Below are 21,807 nucleotides of genomic sequence, written 5' to 3'. Positions count from 1 at the left end.
TTTGGAAAGCTTATATTTATTTGTCAATATTATCTTATTGTTTATAGTTCTCATGCCTATAACCTACAGTATGGCATGTCACGAGACCAAGAGCAGGCTGGTATTGATTTTAGTATAGTTTAAATATAACAACCTCAACTCGTATAGGTTAGCAAATATCAGAGTACATACGATGCATAGCTGAATTGGGCAGATAACTAAAAAATAACAGATTTAATCATGTAGTAATAAACAATTTACTGTTTATTAAGTGTTGGTTTTCTCCAATCACGTGAGTGTCTGTAAATATTCTCATTCATTCCAGTTCATTTGTACTTAAACCTTAAAATAAAGCCACTTTAAACAAGTAAAATAGATTTGTTGACTTTTATATGCCTGTAAAGCATCTGAAACTGGTTTTTAGTTAAATAACATATTTGTGTATGTGTGTGTTGATGGTGGCAGATGTTGTTCTGATCAAATTCATGTAATCTTGTTAATCTAGACAGATTTACCTCCTTCTGTTTGCTGTATTAGAGTCTGTAAATACTTATGACAAACGTTTATTTCTATAATGTTGGGGTCTGATTTACAAACATCTAATGATGTTGAATTTGAAGTAGGTTTACTATCCAGTCAAAACAGATTCATTTTACAGTGTTCATCACTAACAAGATGTCTCATTTTTAGTAAAGTCATGATGACTGCAGACTTCAACAATCTGTGTGTATCTGTCTCTCAACTTAACTTTAGGTTAGTTCCCTGTCATTAGCCTAAATACACTTGGATTTTATTGATGTTAATATTATATCCAAAAATCAATTGTGATTCTGGTTTTAAATAAACAAGCAAGAAGCAAAGATAAAATCTTAATGTATTTTGTCTTGAGGCATCAATAAAGGTTATCAAATCTGGTAGATGATAACAAGTTCTTACTTCATCATATGTACATAGGGATGATAACAGAAGATGTTCTTAAATTCTTTTCGTCAAAGTTAAACAATGTCCTCACAATTGAATCAGATCACTATCTCAGATAAAAACAGTAAATGTCAAAGTCCAATGCTCCTTATGCTGACAGTGAGCCTGGAGAAAGGGTGACTTGCAGTAGCCTACTGTTGAATTTTACCATAGCACCATTTAATTTACCATAATAATTGTCCAAAAACCATAGTATTATAATGGCATCATGTTTCTTTACTGTAAGTGAAATAAAATAGCACAAAGCATTGCATTTATTGTATTTGTATTTGTATTTATAAAGATTTGTGCATTATTTATATTTTATTAGATGTGAGCCGACCGCACTAAAGGCACGACAATTGTTTTGTGGATAGGCTACTGCAACTGAAGTGTCCGTACGTAACGTCCATAATAAAACATCAACAACAATGTGTAATCTAGAAAATATTCTCAAATGAATGAGAGATCAGTTAGGTTCTGTCTGCGGTATGTGACAGGAGATCACGCAGTATGCGGTAACGCAGTTCACGGAGTCACCAGACGGAGGCGGAATTACGAATCCTACTACGGCAAGGGTTAAGCATATGAATATTAATTAGGTTTTGATGACATCACGGTTCCCCTTTAAAAGCCAAGTAGTAGCTCATGAATACTTAATACTTTAGACTGACGTTGCTTGGTAACCGTCCAATGTCGACGGTTTAGCTTATGAATATTAAGCACCCATCCGTCAACATAGTAATATTTGTAAATTCGCACCCGGCCCACAACACTCGTATATATACCGGGGGGAAATAAGATATTTTGACGTGGAAATGGATAGCGGAATTCACGGTAACGTTAGTCAATAAGGAGCACAAGAAACCGAAGCAACCGGATCACACAGGGAGCAATGCTTTACAAAAGGATTTAAAATCAACGCAACACCGTTGGTTCGGTTCTGGTCCGCCTCTCGCGCTGTCTCTGACCGTCGGTGGTGACTCACGGTGCTTGGGCCGTTCACGGAGCATTGCTGACCGGTCGGATTTATCCACGCAGGGACCGAGGCTATTTTAGCATGAAGTTCAAACCGAACCAGACGCGGACGTACGACCGGGAGGGATTCAAGCGGCGCGCGGCGTGTCTGTGCTTCAGAAACGATCGGGAGGATGAGGTACGGAACCGGCAGAAAATGATTCATAACACGCACTGACACTTCCATCTGGATATATAAGAGCATACAGATAGAAATCAGCCTGTCGTGCACATGCAATCATGTGATATAATCTTCATCACTGATGTACCGTATTTCATCATAGGTAATTTATTAATCAATAACAGAAATGCATCTACAGCCAAACACAGCACGGCATATCAACAGACAGAGTTTACACAGACATGAAACTATTTAATTTTGTGTATATGCTGTAATTTCACCTTTTTGTGTTTAAAAGCGTTGTGTGTTTCTAAAAAAAAATAAAGTTTTGTGCAGATTTCTTTTACACTTTTGTTGTAATCTAGAACACATCTGTTCATTTCATTCTCATCTAGGTAATCTGTCAAGCACCAGCCAACTGTCCAAAATTCTATCTATCTATCTATCTATCTATCTATCTATCTATCTATCTATCTATCTATCTATCTATCTATCTATCTATCTATCTATCTATCTATCTATCTATCTATCTATCTATCTATCTATCTATCCATCTACCCATCTATCTACCTACCTACCTACCTACCTACCCACCTATCACCTTTGAGACAAATGCACACTAAAAGCATGTCACTGGAGTGGTGTTATGTCCTTGCACACATGCTGCCTGTGACTTATAGTGACTTGCAGGCACTTTAGACTGTCAGTCACTAGGCCTCTATAGTGCAGTTATGCAATAAATGCACGTCAGACTGCAGCTCAATGAATCCCCCACCTTGTTTTTGCATGTACACATCAGCACCAGGTTAGTTGACTTCTAAGAAAAGACCGTCATGAAAAGATTTGCTCTCAATGCAGGTGTGTGTTATTTTAACAACATATATCACACCCACACTCTTAAAAATAAAGGAGCTTCACGATGCCAAAGAAGAACCTTTTCTGTCTAAATGGGCACCTTTAACATCTGAAAATATGTTATAAAATGTGTAAAGGAATCGGTTCTTTTGTGGAACCCAAAATGCTTCTTTTATGGCATCACTGTGAAGAACCTTTAAACACCTTTATTTTTAAGATTTAGTGACACCATGTGCAGAATGACATAACACAAAAACACATCGTTGTCTTATCAAGTCATTTCGGATATTGAACTAAAAGTTGATTTTCTCTTATCAGTACAGGGAAGATAAGTAGTCATGACCACATCTTTATAATTCTTGTGGAAATATTAGTACATCTTGTTATTTATTCTCCACATTATAAATCTTAACTTGCTAAAATATGAGTACACATAAGTGAAAGTCTGTACTTTAAAAAAAAAATTATTATACATGAAGTGTGTCTGTGGCCAACGCTTTTCTAGTATCTGAGTAACCAAACAGAGAGACGTCTGTTGTCTGAGCCTTCGGGGGGGATAGAGGTATTGCTAGTGTAAATCTGGGCTTGTATGAGTGCCCCACATTTACACTGTAGTTTTCCCAAAAAAAGTGGCACGTTAGCACACGCCCCCTTCGGCACACTGATCCCAGACCAGCTCCGTAAACACCTCGAGTGATCCGTAGTCAGTGCATGTCTGTATATGTGAGGGGGGCTGATTTGAAATGCCTGCTCTTTGTGTCTGAGTGAATGAGGGCGAGCAGGGGGCCAAGGAGGATCAGCGAGCACACGAAATTCCGTCCAAATCCCTCCAGTTCCTCTCAGATTCAATAACAACAACAACAAGGTCTGCGAGCGTGTTATATAATTAAGAATGCCATCAATGTGTCTCATACACCTTATGCTACAGGTGTTTTATAGAAAATTTTGTATCTTGTGTTTGTTTTTTATATAGTATCGGTTTCCTGGAATTTTTCTGAGGTTTGTGTGGTGTTAATCGTCTGTTTTTATTGCAAACACAGCACATGTATAGATTTAAATATCTTTTAACAGACCACTTCTAAAAATCACACATCCATACACAGATTTGACTGTTAGGTTTTTATAGAGTTATGTGCATCAGGGTTCATTTGTGGAGAAATGTGCTATTGGTTTGATCCCCATGAACCCCACAAAATTATCTGGTCCATTTAACACCATATTTGAATCCATTACAGAGATCTCCAAAGATTTTTCCTAAAAACTGTGCATAAAAAGGCCTGCGTGTTTCTGATCAGGACACTTAACCTCAGGTTGCTTCAGGCTGAATGTCCTTGTGATAAGTTCATGGTGACCTTCTACAGTCACATTGTATGAAAGTCAAACAAACTATGGTGTATAGATTGTTTTTCATTACAATATGAAGGAAAAATCTTCTGAAAGAGATATTCATAATGTTTTTATGATACTTGACTAATATGTTTGAAGAATACAGCTGTGTTCAGATCAACTGGAACAGTGCTGAATGTAAATAGTAGATGTGTCAGTGTGTTCTGTACACACAACCTTCAGATGATGTGTGTATAAACTGGCTTTCCTTAATCATTTCCCAAACCCAAACACTTCAGTGAGTCTGCTGGCTCTCTTTCAGGAGGTCACTGTGAGCTCTGTTGCACATTTTGTAAAAATCGCCTCACTCTACCTCAGTCTGACCTGGAACATCACAAGTGACAACATGAACCCGAGAGATCAACATGATCATGATGATGATGTCACAATTATCAATCCCACAATCCTCTTAGTGCAGGACACACCTGAGGGCCTATCAGCAGCTGGGGGATTAACCCATCAGAGGTCACATAGCAAGATGTACTGCTGACAAAAGTTCAGATCTGCTCTACCCATCTGTCACATTTGGACAGATTTGTAAAACATTTGATGTTGGTTAAATCAGTTAATGATGCACTTCAGATTTAAAGTGATGCATAATAATTGTATTTTCTGCAGGTTCTATTGGTCAGCAGCAGTAGGAACCCAGATCAGTGGATTGTTCCTGGTGGAGGTATGGAACCAGAAGAAGAGCCGTGTGGAGCAGCGGTACGGGAGGTTTTTGAAGAGGTGGGTCAACCTAACACACCACCAACCATCATGTAAATCGTATCATCATATTAGTTTGTGGTATTATATAATCTGTTTCTTCTGTGGTGCATATTAAAAAGCTCATTCAATGTGGTTATTACATTATTCATCCGCAGGTGGCACAGCCACGGGCCGGTGTGTTCTCATAGTTGCATTTAATTTAATAGATTTAGCCCACTCATGTGAAAGAGTCAAGTGAGGTCAGACCGCCCAGCCTTTACTGTCTTATCTTGACAGAACATTCAACAATCTTCTTTAAAGGAAAACATTACTGTTTTTCAAGATTTTATTATGTTCTTACCTCAGCTTGATGAATTAATACACACCTATCTTTTTTCAATGCATGCACTTAATCTTTGTACAGCGTGTCGTGAATGTGTTAGCATTTAGCCTAGCCCCATTCATTCCTTAGGATCCAAACAGGGATGAATTTAGAAGCAACAAAACACTTCCATGTTTTTCCCATTTAAAGACTGCTACATTATTATTTACACAGGTAAGTATGGTGGCACAAAATAAAACGTGGTGATTTTTTTAAGCAGATTAGAACTATATTGTATGGAAGAAGAGCACTTAGTTTGCAGCACTTTGACCTCTGCGCACAGTAACATCATCACTCTTGACTACTCACCCGCTCACTCAAACTTCCATCAATATTACTGCGCCAGAAGTGCTGCAAACTAAGTGCTCTTCCGCCATACACTATAGTTCCAATTTTCATCCACTTAATAAATCACTACACTTTATTTTGTGCCACCATACTTAGTCATGTAACAGTCTTTAAACAGGGAAAACATGGAAGTGTTTGGTGGCTTCTAAATTCATCCCTGTTTGGATCCTAAGGGATGAATGGGGCTAGGCTAAATTCTAACACATTCACAATGTGCTATACAAAGATTAAGTGCATGCATTGAAAAAAGATAGGTATGTATTAGTTTATCTAAGTAGAAGTAAGAACATAGTAAAATATAAACGGTGATGCTTTCCTTAAACAACTGTAGGAGATATCATGGATATGCGTGAAGACGCTTTAGATTTGATTTCTATCTCTCTCCCTTAGGCTGGAGTAAAGGGTAAACTGGGACGTTTACTAGGTGTGTTTGAGGTAAGGCTCAAATTTTTTTGTTTTTATTGCGGTCGTTTGCAATGTGAAGTCATGATAATCCCTCATACTAAACGTTTTTCTTTTAATTTGCAGCAAAATCAAGATCGCAAACACAGGACGTATGTGTATGTGCTTATCGTTACAGAGACTCTTGATGCCTGGGAGGACTCAGTCAACATCGGTGAGTGTGTCAGTTTGCGGGTTTGTGATTCTGCCCTAAGGGTCATTTTACTTTATAATGTCAGCATTTATTTGAACTGGCACAGAAAAATCCTAAAAATCTATGTTATGCCAGAGTGCTTTCAGAAATGCAGGAAAATCTGACCTTTTAACATGGCCAATGTTTGTATTAACACCAATATACCTCATTTCATGACTGTAATGAAAGAATAATGTTTTAAAGGGACACTCCACTTTTTTTGGAAAATGCTCATTTTCCAGCTCCTCTAGAGTTAAACATTTGATTCTTAGCGTTTTGGAATCCATTCAGTTGATCTCCGGGTCTGGCGCTAGCACATTTAGCATAGCTTAGCACAATCCATAGGACCTGATTAGTCCTTTAACATCGCGCCTAAAAAATAACCAAAGAGTTTTGATATTTTTCCTATTTAAAACTTGACTCTTCTGTAGTTACATTGTGTACTAAGACCAACTGAAAATTTAAAGTTGCGATTTTCTATGCAGATATTTTTTGGAACTATACTCTCATACTGGCATAATAATCAAGGACTTTGCTGCCGTAACATGGCTGCAGGAGGCGCAATGATATTACGCACTGCCCAAAAATAGTCCCCTTAGTAACTTTCAATGGCAGGGGACTATTTTCGGGCAGTGTGTAAATATTATTGCTTCTAGATCTTTTCCACATTTTCTAGGTTGATAGAAGCACTGGGGACCCAATTATAGCACTTAAACATGAAAAAAAGTATTTTCATGATTTTCATGATATGACCCCCTTAAATAATTTTTTCTTTTATATATTTTTACTAATAGTAAAATATAATAGAAACATCGTGAAAACAGTGGACTATTTTATGCCATAACTCTTTAACATTTATTTAAATGTTAACACTTATTATTTTTAGATGAAAATAATCAAATCTGACCCCACTATATTTTCCATTGATGTTTGTCATTTGTAATTAATATTTTTATTATGCTTTACTGATACTGCAGTTTTTCCTCTGTAGGCCGTAAGCGAGAGTGGTTTTCTGTTGATGAAGCCATCAAAGTTCTTCAGATCCACAAGCCCGTTCACGCCGAGTATTTAAGACGTCTGCGTATCACTCGCCCATCCACCAACAACGGCAACCTGCTTTTACCCCAAACATCTGCCAACAACCTCACACCTCTCTTCAACATGCCAGCATCAGCTAACCGTAGATAGGACACAAACCTAACGCCACACAGACATACTGTACACACATCCCCACGGACCTCTGTCTAATAGACAGTCACACAAAACCCACTGAAACACACATGGCACACCTTTACATCACCTCTTAGACATCTTTGGGACGTTCTTTCAAGGGACAAACCAAAGTCATTTCTGCGTCTGTGTGGACGTTATGGTGAAGGATGCCTTAACGATTTTTTAACGTTGGTTTTGATAACTGTCCCTAACATCTATTTGGTTCCAGTTATCTTAACTGTGTAATACATTTGACCAGCTTAACAAACGAGTTACCTGGAAGTGCACTTCCTTAACCACTGTCACCTGCAGAGCTCGGCATTCTGGGATTGTAATTTCATTCAACTTCAGCGTTTTACCTCACTGATTGATTTCAGACTGTAAGCGCTGTATTAACCCTAAACCTCCCTTTAAGACGAGCCCTTTAAATGCTCCCTTAACTGCTGCTCCTGATGCTGGGAGAAACTAATCAGTCTGAGGTTCAGAATGATGAGAGAAAGATTGTACAGAACGGGAGGGTCATCATCATTTTCAAATGTGTTTTCATGCTCTGATTTAGAAAAGGTTTGTAAATATATTAAAAGACAAAAGATGTCAAATAATGTATCATGGTTTTTAACTGAAATGCAAATGTATTAACCTTTTCAGATCTTAACACTTTGATTGAGTTTATTGTTTTGATGATTTTAAAAAGAACAAAACTGTGAATTTTGTCAGAGAAAAGAAAATTATATTATATTATAAGATGAAACTTGCAGAACATCAAAAATATTTTGCTTAATATAAAAACATATTTTAGGACCATTGTCATTTTTTGCATTGTGATATTACTTCACATACTACTTCTCACTACTGTAAAGCAAAAAAATATATTTAAATACTAAATTACAATAAGTAGAAAGTAAGTATAAGTAAAAATTTCACATAATTACAAGTTATGGTACTAAAAATGTGTTAGTTAGTAACGTCACAATGCCAAAAATCTTAATGATTCTAGAAATATGACACATTTGATTTATGCACAATGTACTTTCTTGTGATCTGGGGTTTCATGAGATTCATCCTAATCAGATTTTGGCAGATCTGAGATTTGGGTGCCTTTATCCTCTTCAAAACCTAAACGCGTTGTACTGTCATTTTGTCTTCAAACACTGATGAATCTATCTTGAAAGAGGCTGATCTGAATTCACCTCAATGTTCAGGTAATTATTCACTGGGGGAAGGTACTGGTCTCAGATCAGTGTTACATGCTTTGCTGCAATGACACATTTAAATTGAACAAATCACTCCTCAAGTTAAATGTATTGATAGATTCTGACATTTCATGCATTTGCTGACCTTGGTGTGTGTTTTTGTGTTTTCATATGTGAAGGAGAACAGGTCAGCATCAGTCTTTAGTTTGGATGAGTTGTAAGTGTACAAATGTTTTTTTATATATATAATTCCCAATGTTAATGTGAAGTATTTAAAAATGAAATGTATAATAACTAACAATGACATTTCTTAACAAATGTTACTGTTCTTAGTTAAAAGCAAAAACAGGAGTGTTATTCTCCACACAGTATGTACTGCTGTCTGATATTTCTGATGAAATGCATACAAGTCTGAAGGTCTCAAGATGTTTATGGTTTTGGTAGATTTAAAAGAAAGTCTCTTACCTGCTTTGTTGCCAACGGGTCCACGGTTTCAACATGTTTACCGTAATCTGTACAGATGTTAATGATATTTTTATTTGTCAATAAAGATTGTATCACATTAAACAGAAGCAATGTTTGTGGTTGACTCATAAAGACACATTAAAGACACACGTTGACTATCTGATGAAATACTTTTTGCTAGCTAAACGCAGTCGTTTTCAAACTGGGGGCCCTGAGATGGAGCCAGAGGCGGCCCATTTTCATGACATTTTACACAATAAATAAATTTATCATGAATTCTGTGTATTTAAACCTTAGAAAAGAAAGAAAATTAGGCTACTTACCAACAGCACTACATTGTATATATAAATATGTTTTATTAAATTCAAATTTTTAGTTTAAAAATTTTTATGTCATAAATTTTCTTTGGTGGGCCACAAAAGGATGCACTGTACTGAAGGGATGCATGCTAAAAAAGTTTGAGAACCACTGTGGCGACCATAGGTACGTATATATAGTTACATATACCTTGATACCACAGACATTTTTATATAAATTAATAAATGAATTAATTGTGATGATGACGTAACTAGTTAGGCGACAGAGTCACTGTAAAAAAAGAGATTAAATAGCACTCATATTTTTTATTACTTACGTTTGCAGAGAAAAATATTTATTGACTAGTTAAATACTGCCTTTATTTATTTAACTAATTGTTGATTTACAGTAGTAAATAACGGGGGTTTTGGGGGTGCAACCGTGGCGAGCGTACAAGCGGAACCACATCTCGTCTATCTGTAACTCGTCGGAAGGATCTGAGTGTAACACATATATTCCAACCAGCGCAGCAGTGCAGGGCCCATGTGGAACCGGCAGGTCTGATATTGTACTTGTCTGCTAACTTAACACCGGTCTGATCTCACACGCGGATGCGAGTTGTGTCGGTCACCTGTGTGGCTTCACGAGTGAAAAAATGCTGATAGAAGCGCGCAAAGGGCAGATAACAGCGCTGTGTAACGCCGCTGCCGGTAAGTTACAGTAATAAAGAAATACTGTATGTGTCTCAAGCACACACCCTCACCACAGTGTTTCAGAGTGAACTGAAGTTTAATGCAATAATGTATATTTTTTATGTATGGTCGGTATTTAGATCGATCAAGTTACGAGTATATACAAATGATCAGCTTGTACTGTCTAAACCAAATGCTAGACGAGTAGAGTTGTATTTTAATTACATCAGAATGTTCTATAATATATTTGGCATTCCTGCTTGTGACTCCTACGTTTCTTTTAGTTACTTGGCAGACTTGCAATTATTTGTCATCACTTATAACAGCATTTGTTTATTTTCAAAGAAACAAGTTGTATGGGCTAGTTTGTAAGCATTCAGTTTGTTATTGTTTTCAGTTTATGAATACGCAGTTTCTCTCTTTCAGCCTCAATACAGGTTCAGGTTGAGCCAGTCGGCCGCTGGTTCGAGGCTTTTCTGAAGCGCAGATGTAGAAATGTGTCGGCCTCCTTTCAGGAGCTGGAGGAGGAGGAGGAGCTGTCTGAGGAAGAAGAGGATGAAGAACTTCAACTGGAGGAGTATCCAATGCTAAAGACACTGGACCCCAAAGACTGGAAGGTGTGTAGGCCTGTCAGATAACTGTTGTGAATCATCATTTGTGCATTTTCTGTTAGGCTGATGGTTAATGTATAAATTAAATGCATTAATGTTGTTGCTTTTTTGTTTTACAGAACCAAGATCACTATGCTGTTTTGGGTTTGGCTCACCTAAGGTACAGAGCAACCCAGAAACAGATCAAAGCTGCTCGTAAGTTTTTGCCACAGGTCACCGGTTTAATGCCTTAATAAGGGAATATACATAGTATATACAGTATCAATTTGTACCCATTAATGTTCTAACATGCAGCTGTTCCCTACAGATAAAGCCATTGTCCTGAAACATCATCCAGATAAACGGAAAGCAGCTGGTGAACAGATAGTTGATGGGGACAATGATTACTTCACTTGTATTACAAAAGGTAATTTTGCACGTCATGCTGTCTCAATGGATTATTATTATTAGTGATGTGAATGATGTTTACACTAGTGTTTACTTGACACTGTCCTATTCTGCAGCACTGATGAATTATTTTGTTTCTGTCAATTCACAGCAATAGAAATCCTGTCAGACCCTTCGAAGCGAAGAGCATTCGACAGTGTAGATCCCACGTTTGACAATTCAGTCCCATCAAAAGCAGAAGGCAAAGAAAACTTTTTTGAATTTTTTTCACCCGTGTTTGAAAGGAATTCCAGGTAAGGATGCTACACTGGTAAATAGATTAAAAAGTCACAATTATTGCACACATATCCTCATGTCATGTCTTTCAACCAGGTGGTCTGTTAAGAAACACATCCCCAGTTTGGGAAACATGCAGTCATCTTTTGAAGATGTGGATAATTTCTATTCTTTCTGGTGAGTCTGCCGGTGTAGATTTCAAGTTTAGGTGATTGCAAGCTGTAATTCTGAGAATAAATTAAACTGTTAATTTTTTTATATTTTGAAGGTACAACTTTGATTCATGGAGAGAATTTTCATATTTAGATGAAGAAGAAAAGGAAAAGGCTGAATGGTAAAGAAGCTCTTATCTATAAATTAATGTGTAAAACATTTCTGTGGCGATGGCAATATTTGATTACTTAAAATGACATCTACCGATACAGGTACAGAATGCCAATAGTTGTGCTTTTTACTCATTGCTTCAAATTATGTTGTGAAATCCTACAAACTGAAACTTTGCTGTCATTGTCCAATTCAGAATAATCAGACACAGGATGAGTTTTGATAGACTTTCCACCCCTTTTGATCGCCAGGATATTTACTCTTCCCTGGTCATTGCCTGTTTTTAAACAAATGTCGAAAATTGCTTTCATCTGCTGATACAGATTATAGGCTGATACATTGCCGCATCCATAGAGGACATCTTTTTTTACCAGTGATCATTCTTGTGTTTCTTGGTTACTATGTCTGAACTGTTTTTTTCTTTTTTTTCTTCATGTTGGTACCAGCCGAGATGAAAGAAGATGGATAGAAAAACAGAACCGGGCCTCTCGAGCGCAGAGGAAGAAAGAAGAGATGAACAGGATACGAACCCTCGTTGGTAAATATCAGAAACAGACCACAGTGTGTTTTACGGTTGCACAATTTCTTGCCCTGATTTTGTGTGTGTGCACTTGACGTGTTGCAGACACTGCTTACAACTGTGACCCACGAATAAAGAAGTTTAAAGAGGAGGAGAAAGCCAGGAAAGAGTCTGAGAAGAAAGCCAAAGCAGAGGCTAAGAAACGAGAACAGGAGGAGAAGGAGCGGGTAGGACCCGTGAAACAACACTTCTTAAGATTGTGCTGGCAGTGGCACAAATATTTATATATTAGCTGTGTGTGTGTTTTGACGCAGGCACGACAGGCCGAAGAGGACGCTGCACGTTTGGCGAGGGAGAAAGAAGAGGAGGTGGCGCGACAGGCAGCCCAGCTGGCGAAGAAAGAGAAAGAGGCTCAGAAAAAAGCCATTAAGAAAGAGCGACAGAAACTCAGAACGACATGCAAGGTAGAAAAACCTTGATTTCTCTCAGACACAGAGCTCTCAATGAGACGTTGACTTGAGATTCTAAACATCGTCTCTTTCTCTGCTTTTCAGACTCATAATTACTTTGTAGATAATGAAGCTGACAACATCAGGATGATGGAGGAGGTGGAGAAACTCTGTGATCGCTTAGAACTGACCAGGTAACAGTGTACTCCTGGAAACATTGAGAATGGACCAAAACCTGCTGATTAGATTAAAATAAATTCTGCAGTAACCTTTGTTAGAATGTAAATGTGCTGTTAGAATAATTTTCTGTTTTTTTTTTCTCGGATAGTTTACAGACCCTGAATGAGGCTTTGGCTTCAGGAAATAAAGAACAGAGTAAAACAGCTCTGGAGAAACAGGTGAGTGAGCAAAAGAGGGATAAACTTAATTACTTAGGATTAGTCCATTTTCTTAAAAAAAATCCAGATAATTTACTCGCCACCATGTCATCCAAAATGTTGATGTCTTTCTTTCAAGAAGAATTTATGTTTTTTGAGAAAATTTTTCTTATTTTAATGGACTTTAATAGAGCCCAACACTTAATACTTAACTCAACACTTAAAAAAATTTTTTAACGGAGTTTCAAAGGACTCTAAATGATCCCAAACGAGGCATAAGGGTCTTATCTAGCGAAACGATTGTAATTTTTGACAAGAAAAAAAAAATATGCACTTTAAAACCACAACTTCTCGTCTTGGTCCAGTCCTGAAAAGCGCCAGCGTGACCTCACGTAAATGCGTAGTGACATAGAGAGGTCACATGTTACATATATGAAACGCACATTTGTGGACCATTTTAAACAATAAACTGACAAAAAGACATTAATTAGTATCATTCGACATACAACAATGTCGGAACGGTCCTCTTTCTCCACACTTGTAAACACTGGGACATAGTTTCACGTTCGTCCTCTGTGACCTCTTGACTAGGGGTGGCACGGTTCACAAAACTCTCGGTTCGGTTCGTATCACGGTTCTATGGTCACGGTTCTCGGTTCAGTACGGTTCTTGTTATTTTTTCTTTACATTTTTAACACTCCAGAAATGTATTATCTTATTAATGTATTAATTATCCATAATTTAGGATACAGTATTAAAAAAAAGTTATATCATGTAATCATGCACAAACTGAATTTGACTTTAAGCACATTATTGGGACCATCCATGAGGAAAGCCAGATTTTGATACAGCAAGAGGGAAGACATTGAGGATTTCAACATGATTTTCATTTATTTGGCAAAAAAGAGAATGTGTATTACCATCTACATGAACTTTGTGTGCATTTTTAACACACAAAGATAACTTGCATTTATCAAAATGCCAACTTCAGTGTAGCTCTTAGATTTATCACTGAGAGGCTGCTTAAATACTGCAGAAAGAATATGTGGACAAGAGAGAAACATAACGTTATATATACATAACCTGTAATATTTAAATCCGTCTCTTTTGTCCACTTTTGACTACTTCTGTCGTGATTACTTTGAGGGGCAATTTATGAAATAAGATCGCGCAACTTTCACACGCTAGCAAAATGAAACTATGCGGAAATCAGCCACTTTCGTTTTATCAATGAAAGGCTAAAAATAGCAATAGTATAAATGGTCGTAGAGAAGGCGATCTCCTGGGGCTGTTCGAACACATTCAACCCATAGACTGCAGTTCTATCTATTGTTTTATTTCCGCTCTCATCATAGGTAACATGAAATAAAAATGTTTTCACACACCAAACTTATAAGACGCTAGCGCATCCTCCAACTGCGGGCAGACTTCCTTTTCTCTCCCACTTGCCATTTCTACACATAACATAACCTGCAGTTACTTGTACTCCAAACCAGTCACCTCTTCTTTCGCGCGAAAGGGAAACACGCTATCTGAGGTCACATACAGGGCATGAGGCTACATTGCGCATGCCATGAACCGTTGAACCGTGCGACACACACGCGCTCCGAACCGAGACAAGCGAACCGAACGGTTCAGATTTTTTTCATGAACCATGCCACCCCTACTCTTGACGTCATGACGTATTGCGTATGGTCGCGCTGGTGCATCACAGGACCGGACCTAGACGAGAAGTTGTGGTTTAAAGTACATATTTTTTATTTTTCTTGTCAAAAATGACAATCGTTTCGGTGGATAAGACCCTTATGCCTCGTTTGGATCGATTTTAGACCTTTGAAACTCCAAAAAGTGTTGAGTTAAGTAGTGATGCACCGATGTATCGGCCGCCGATATTTATCGTCCGATTTTTGATGAATTTGAAACCATCGGCATATCGGCAATAGCATGAGAAAGGCCGATACCGATTGTTTATTAATTAACTGCATAAATAAATCCATTATATGTAAAAAAAATAAGTTAATGTCGTTAATAAAATAAATGCTGAATAGCAAAAACCACCTTTGAAGGTTGTCATGTTGTCTTATTATATTTGTTTTAGTTTAATTTGTGCCTCTCTTATTATGTTGGTCAGTTGAATGTTAATTAGATCCAATCCATGTTCAGTAAAAATAATTTGATGCAGAAATAAACTAGCTAATAGACCAACTGTATAGTATTGTATACAAGTGTTTAATATCGGTATCGGCCAGAAGTTGTCTGTTTAAATCTGTATCGGTATCGGCCCAAAAAAATCCTATCGGTGCATCCCTAGAGTTAAGTATTAAATGTTGGGCTCTATTAAAGTCCATTAAAATTAGAAAAATCCTGCAATGTTTTCCTCAAAAAACATAATTTCTTCTCGACTGAACAAAGAAAGACATCAACATTTTGGATGACACGGTAGTGAGTAAATTATCTGAATTGTTTTTAAGAAAATTGACTAATCCTTTAAAGGGGACATAACATAAAAATCAGTATTTTTCCATGTTTAAGTGCTATAATTGGGTCTCCAGTGCTTCTATCAACTTAGAAAATGTGAAAAAGAACAACCCAGTAACTTAGTTTTGGGAAACCATTCTTTGAAATTTGGCTCCCCTTGTGATGTCAGAAGGGGATAATAACGCCCCTTAATCTGCACTATCCAACCACAGTGCTGCCATTTATTACACACCCAAAAACGGCATTTTTCCTCACACCTAGAAAGTGTCAATTTTAATATGTTATAATAAATTATCTATATGGTATTTTGAGCTATTAGTTCACATGCGTACTCAGGGGACACCAAATATTTATTTGAAATCTTAAAGTATTATGAAATGTCCCCTTAAAAAACCAAATATGATTTATCTTTACAATAACTACAATAAAACATCAGCATTATCCAGCATAAACATTATCTTTAAGTCACCTGTATTCCACATCTTTCTCATGCTTTAGTCTCTGACTGTGTGTGTTTGTCCAGGTGCAAGAGGTGAACATTCAAATACAAAAGGAGAAAGAGGCGGAGATCCAGGCGCAGCAGGCCGCACGTAGCGCCGAACACAGCAGCGGAGGTGTCGGAGTCAATAACAGAGGCTGGAACGAAGAAGATCTTCAACTGCTAATCAAAGCTGTGAACCTCTTTCCCGCCGGAACAAACGCCAGGTGAGTTTCCACATAAAGCCTCTGTCCGATCACAGACAGTGCAAGGTTTTCAGTGTTCCTCACAGAGATGTGCTGTGATCTTACAGGTGGGAGGTGATCGCCAACTACATGAACCAGCACTCCAACAGCGGGGTGAAGAGAAACGCCAAAGATGTCATTAACAAAGCAAAAACTCTGCAGAAACTAGGTAGGTAACAAGCTCGCAGTTATCTCTGGTGCTAAACGAACAAACATTATAATTTTTTCTTCTGTCCCAGATCCTCACCAGAAAGACGAGATTAACCGAAAGGCCTTTGAGAAGTTTAAGAAAGAGCATTCGGCTGTTCCTCCTACCGTAGACAACGCAGCGCCATCAGAGCGCTTTGATAGTGAGTTACCACCTTCTGTATATGTATACCGATGTAATGTGTCCTTTAGGTATTCAATACATACAGTAAAAATAGCGTGTGCATTCTGTGATAATGCATTAAACTTCTCCATCACTTTAGCTGTAGGTGCCGAATCAAACTCTGCCGCTTGGACCACAGAGGAGCAGAAACTACTAGAACAGGCTCTGAAAACCTATCCAGTCAACACACCGGAGCGCTGGGAAAAGATCTCAGAAGCTGTGCCCGGACGCTCCAAAAAAGACTGCATGAAGAGATACAAGGTGAGCAGCTGGCTTTAAAGGAAACACCACCGTTTTTCAATATTTTACTACCTTCTTACCTCAACTTAGATTAATTAATACATACCTATCTTTTTTCAATCCGTGCATTTAATCTTTGTACAGCTCGTTGCGAATGTGTTAGCATTTAGCCTAGCCACATACATTCCTTAGGATCCAAACAGGGATGAATTTAGAAGCCACCAAACACTTCCATGTTTTCCTTATTTAAAAACTGTACCATTAGTAGTTTGGTGGCACAAAATAAAATGTGGCGATTTTTTTAGTGGATAAAAATGATAAGTAATAGTGATGGAAGTGTGAGGGGGAGTAGTCAGGAGTGATGATGTTACTGCGCACCGCTTAAAATAATCGCCAGGATTTATTTTGTGCCACCATACTTACTCGTGTAACTACTTATGTAACAGTCTTTAAATATGGAAGTGTTTGGTGGCTTCTAAATTCATCCCTGTTTGGATCCTAAGGAATGAATGTGGGTAGGCTAAATGCTAACACATTCACAACGCACTGTACAAACATTAAATGTACGCATTGAAAAAAGAAGGGTATATATTAATTTCCAATATTTATCGGAACACTTATTAGGATGATCACTGTATATGAACCTGTTTTTTTTTTTGGATTATTACAGGAACTGGTTGAGATGATAAAAGCCAAGAAAGCAGCTCAAGAACAGGTTACTGCTAAAAACAAGAAATGACAACAGTATCGCAAGAAAACAGAAAACACACACATACACACCGCTTGGTCTTTTAACTTTATTGTGTTGTTCTTTATTTTATAATAAAATAAACAAGAAAAAGCACACATTAAATATCCATTGTCTGTAATTTTGTTGATGTATTAGCATTGTCTTTATGATCTTAACCAATACATGCCGCTCTGGATCCTATTATAATCTGGGAGTTGTTCAATTGGACCTGCAATTAATCAAAAGTCTCTCAATATCATTCTATTTCAATATTTAGTAGATCATAACATTATAAACAGAAAACTTTATACTGACCAACAGCTGCTATGGCAGGAGCTTTATTATAGATGTATTTCATGCATACACTTCTGATGGTCGTGGCATCTATAGCCTGAGAGAGATGAAATGAATCGGGATCAGTAAGATTTAATCAGTAATATTAAAGTTCATTGTTTACATTCACTTACTTCTATTCTGGCCTCCAGCTCATGTAGAGGAATCCTGCGATTGTAGCACAACATCTGTCGGCCGATGTCCTCGCAGATGGGTGTCGACCCTAGAGCCATAGACACTTGAAAACAGTGCTGCAACTGTATGTCTTGTGCATAATGCACACAAATGAGGTGTAGTGTGGGTTGATATACTAAAAATACTGTCACTGTCAGCCACGACAGTTTTCTGTATTGTTGTATATTTCGATAGTGAACCTACCATCCAGGTGGAGCAGCATGTTTGTCTTGAGCAGGTTTTTTGCTCGGTTTACCTCGCTATCTGTCACATTCGTACACAGAGACATCCTGCAGGAAACCAACTCCATTAAAAACCTGCATTTGCATTTTCAGTTCAATGACAAATAATGAGTTTTACACCGACTTACCATTCGAGCTGAGTGAAGCGAATCATCTCACTGATGGTCCCCGGTTCGCACACCATGTAAAGTCCCCACAGGCCTGTATCAGTGTAACAGGTGTTAAAGGACTGAAAGCTGTGGCACAGGTTACCCTGACACGCCATCTGTGCCAACTTACTGGACAAATTCTGAGAATAAACCAGATACAGTTGATTTTAAACAAGCTGTGGGTTTTAAGTCAAAGGTGTTTCATAAGTGAGCACTTTTACCATCCCACCGCCAAGCGAACGGTCCCAGTTCCCGATGAGTGTGTTTGCCACCATTAGTGGAATGGTGTCTGGATGTGACCACCCGACGGCCTCCACAGCAATGGCAATATGAGCCAAGGGCATTTTATCATCTCGGACACGAATCTGTCAGGAATAAAGACGAGCTTGTGGTGAGTCTGTGAATGATCAAAGAATCTGTTTAACACACACAAAAAAAGACATTCTGATGGTAAGCACACAGTTTGACGGTACCCATTGACTTCCATGGTATTTGTTTTTTCCTACAATGAAAGTCAGTGGGTAACGTCAACTGTGTTCTTACCATCATTTATCAAAATGTCTTTTTTAAGTGACAGATTTTTCATTTTAGGGTCAACTATCTCTTTAACGTTTGATATTAGTGTGATAAAACCACATTGAAGATAAATGCTTGCAAATTAAATGCTTTGAAGAAATACCTTGCATATTTTATCATCAAAAAGACTTCCATAATAAGTCTACACATTACTGTTGACACAAATTTTCACAAAGTGTAATGGGTCACAATTATTTCTTGCATTGTACAGATGCTGTTAATAAAGCTGGAGATAAACTGAAATTTTTATTTGTGTTAGGCTGGATATTAAATAAAATGTTATCTTAATTTATAAATGATAAACGTCTTACCTCACTTCCTGTGAAATGGCAGGGTAGTAATGCTTCAGCACTGTATCTGGCTGGTAGCTTTCCAAAATGATATTTGGCCAAATCAATAAGCTCATAATGTGACACACCTAAAATACATTTTTTTTTTTTTTTGTATTAAAATCTTTTCAGTAACACTAGTATGGTGCAATATATGGTGCATAAGAAGTTTGTGTTTTTACCTCCAGCTGCTGCCAATACAATTCTTGGACCCTTGTAGTGTGTTGTGATGTACTCCACCAGGTCTCCTCGATTTATTGATCTAGAAAAAAAAAAAATTTAAAGGGATTAAAGGGAACAATTGCTTTTGGTATTTTATCTGGTGACACTAGTAGAGAATAAGTGCACGTAAGAGATACATACTTGATGTTCTCTGTAGGACCCAGAATGGTTCTTCCCAGGGGTGTCTCCTGATAGGCCGTAGCATGGAGGTAATCAAAGACAACTTCCTGCAGGTTAGTCTCCACTTCCTGCATCTCTCTGAGGATGACTCCACGCTCCCGCTCGATCTCTGCCTCTCCCAGTGTGCTGTTCTGGATGATGTCAGCCAGGATCTCCACCGCTGGGAACAGAGAAATGATTTACAGCTCTCTTTTATAATGTCTTTCTCTCTGTAACGGTGAACAGTCTAGTAGTAGGTGCTACCTCTAGGCAGGTCTTTGGAGAAGGCTTTAGCGTAGTACACGGTCTGCTCTCTTGAGGTGTAAGCGTTGAGATGAGCTCCCATGTTTTCGATCTCTAACTCCAAGTCAAGCTGTGACCTTTTCCTGGTGCCCTGTAACACAGTCCCAATAGGATTTCTTTTTGTGTATTATTTTTTGTGTTATATAAAAGCCTAAATCTGCCTTTGAGTTTTTCTCCAACCTTAAATGCCATGTGCTCCAGGAAGTGGGCTGTGCCATTGTTTCGTTCATTTTCATATCGGCTCCCAGCATCAATCCACAGACCAACCTGGATCATAAGATGAGAATTTGTTGGTATATTTTACCTTTTAAAAACACAGGTACCAGTTTAACCTGAATCAAATTCAAGTGTACTAGGAAGTTTACCTTAAACCATATATGTGATATGTTCAAAATTTTATATAATACTATAAAACTATAATGTATGACCTTCTCTGTTATTAAACTGCATCTTCAATCTCCAGTTAATGTTATTAAAGTTTTTCAGGCAGGGGCGGGTTTATAATCCCAGCTATTACCACGTTTGAAACCTAAATAACAACTTAATAAAAAAATAAATCGAGATCATTGTAATTCAGTGTTAAAGAAAATACAGTGTATTATGTGATGGTGCACTCACCGTGCACGTGGACAGTCCCGAGTCTTCGGACGCAACCCTCAGTCCGTTTTCAAGGGCCGTGACCTTCGTCTCAGGTACGTTTAGAACCACGTGACTGACAGCTGGAGTGGAGCGATGCCGACTGGATCCAACAATGGTCTATAACGGATTAATCGGACTTTTCGTTACATAACAATGACTTATCAAGTAGGATATAAGTAAACATTCTAAATTAGTTTTCAATTGTTTTTTATTTAAGTAGAAAATAATGTAAATGGTTAATCAGCATATTAAAAAAATATTATTTCATAATATAGACCTCAGTTTGCATCATGTTAGTCAGGCAGGCATGCCAGACTCAGTAGACAATGTTTGTCAAGACTTTATTGTCAATATTTTAGCAATTCTAAATGGTATTAGTTATATTTTAATCATCTTACCCCGTTAACAGCTCTTGTGTTCAGCACATTTTTTAAAAATCTTCTTCCCACTGCGCCGAAACGCTGCACGGACGCCGCCATGCTGTTTACTGGCCGTGTGTGATGTTGTAGAAAAGACGAGTTCTGATTGGATGGAACAACGCGTGCGTCATGCATTCCAACTCGGATCTAGGATTTTTCCAACCTGTAAAAATCTCAATCAGGAAATAATGTCTGGGACGACGCTGTCTTTTAATGCGTTTTATGATTATAAACACATTAAAAGTAACTAAATTTCTGGTAACATTCATTTTTTAATGTTACTAAATTAATACTTAATCCAGTTATTTAATCCATACGTTTTGTCCGATTTGTATATCCTAAATCCGAGTTGCCTTGAAGGCAGCATAATTACAAGGTATATCTTTGTAATATAATTATTTCCCTTCTTTTCTTTTTCCTTGCTTCCCTGACTTATTTTATTAATAACAAACTTCAAACTAATTTTTAATTAAAGATGTTAATTACATTAGTGTAAGCCCCTTTCATTTTTGCGCCATCTAATGGTCAAATTGCACCGTTTGTTTA

The 21,807-nt window shown here is 37.7% G+C and overlaps 3 protein-coding genes across 3 annotated transcripts; 2 read left to right on the top strand and 1 right to left on the bottom strand.

Moving 5' to 3' along the window:
- Window positions 1-1,678: 1,678 nt before the first annotated feature.
- On the top strand, window positions 1,679-9,349 carry nudt4b (nudix (nucleoside diphosphate linked moiety X)-type motif 4b). Its single transcript, XM_065273386.2, has 5 exons — window positions 1,679-2,095; window positions 4,937-5,047; window positions 6,129-6,173; window positions 6,267-6,354; window positions 7,364-9,349. Exons 1-5 carry the CDS (start codon window positions 2,000-2,002, stop codon window positions 7,558-7,560), a joined length of 537 nt encoding a protein of 178 aa, XP_065129458.1. The 5' UTR covers window positions 1,679-1,999; the 3' UTR covers window positions 7,561-9,349.
- Window positions 9,350-10,031: 682 nt separating this feature from the next.
- Window positions 10,032-17,843, top strand: dnajc2 (DnaJ (Hsp40) homolog, subfamily C, member 2). Its single transcript, XM_065264205.2, has 17 exons — window positions 10,032-10,249; window positions 10,658-10,848; window positions 10,962-11,037; window positions 11,150-11,248; window positions 11,381-11,522; window positions 11,602-11,682; window positions 11,774-11,839; window positions 12,276-12,367; window positions 12,455-12,576; window positions 12,664-12,813; window positions 12,904-12,992; window positions 13,127-13,196; window positions 16,177-16,358; window positions 16,445-16,545; window positions 16,616-16,726; window positions 16,847-17,007; window positions 17,657-17,843. Exons 1-17 carry the CDS (start codon window positions 10,195-10,197, stop codon window positions 17,723-17,725), a joined length of 1,857 nt encoding a protein of 618 aa, XP_065120277.1. The 5' UTR covers window positions 10,032-10,194; the 3' UTR covers window positions 17,726-17,843.
- Window positions 17,770-21,373, bottom strand: pmpcb (peptidase, mitochondrial processing subunit beta). The gene is made up of 13 exons (XM_065273413.2): window positions 21,241-21,373; window positions 20,822-20,959; window positions 20,384-20,470; window positions 20,165-20,294; window positions 19,883-20,081; window positions 19,702-19,781; window positions 19,502-19,608; window positions 18,836-18,979; window positions 18,594-18,754; window positions 18,428-18,513; window positions 18,184-18,272; window positions 18,032-18,107; window positions 17,770-17,945 (listed from the first exon to the last, which is right to left on the bottom strand). The coding sequence occupies exons 1-13, from the start codon at window positions 21,319-21,321 to the stop codon at window positions 17,881-17,883; spliced, it is 1,443 nt and encodes a 480-aa protein (XP_065129485.1). The 5' UTR covers window positions 21,322-21,373; the 3' UTR covers window positions 17,770-17,880.
- Window positions 21,374-21,807: the final 434 nt, after the last annotated feature.

The sequence above is a fragment of the Paramisgurnus dabryanus genome, chromosome 1, assembly GCF_030506205.2.
Source record: "Paramisgurnus dabryanus chromosome 1, PD_genome_1.1, whole genome shotgun sequence".
Classification (NCBI taxonomy): Eukaryota; Metazoa; Chordata; class Actinopteri; order Cypriniformes; family Cobitidae; genus Paramisgurnus; species Paramisgurnus dabryanus.
Note: the sequence above shows the minus strand (reverse complement) of the source record. Positions and strands in the feature narration are given on the sequence as shown.

Bases quoted from the DNA above. Each gene is read 5' to 3' on its own strand.
- nudt4b (XM_065273386.2), top strand. From the start codon at position 2,000: ATGAAGTTCAAACCGAACCAGACGCGGACGTACGACCGGGAGGGATTC. The intron at 6,174-6,266 runs GTAAGGCTCAAA...TTTAATTTGCAG, and splicing joins GTTTACTAGGTGTGTTTGAG to CAAAATCAAGATCGCAAACA. The intron at 6,355-7,363 runs GTGAGTGTGTCA...TTTCCTCTGTAG, and splicing joins GGAGGACTCAGTCAACATCG to GCCGTAAGCGAGAGTGGTTT.
- dnajc2 (XM_065264205.2), top strand. From the start codon at position 10,195: ATGCTGATAGAAGCGCGCAAAGGGCAGATAACAGCGCTGTGTAACGCC. The intron at 12,368-12,454 runs GTAAATATCAGA...GACGTGTTGCAG, and splicing joins CAGGATACGAACCCTCGTTG to ACACTGCTTACAACTGTGAC. The intron at 16,359-16,444 runs GTGAGTTTCCAC...GTGATCTTACAG, and splicing joins CCCGCCGGAACAAACGCCAG to GTGGGAGGTGATCGCCAACT.
- pmpcb (XM_065273413.2), bottom strand. From the start codon at position 21,321: ATGGCGGCGTCCGTGCAGCGTTTCGGCGCAGTGGGAAGAAGATTTTTA. The intron at 20,082-20,164 runs GTAGCACCTACT...CTCTGTTCCCAG, and splicing joins CTCCAAAGACCTGCCTAGAG to CGGTGGAGATCCTGGCTGAC. The intron at 18,980-19,501 runs GTAAGACGTTTA...TATTCCTGACAG, and splicing joins GCCATTTCACAGGAAGTGAG to ATTCGTGTCCGAGATGATAA.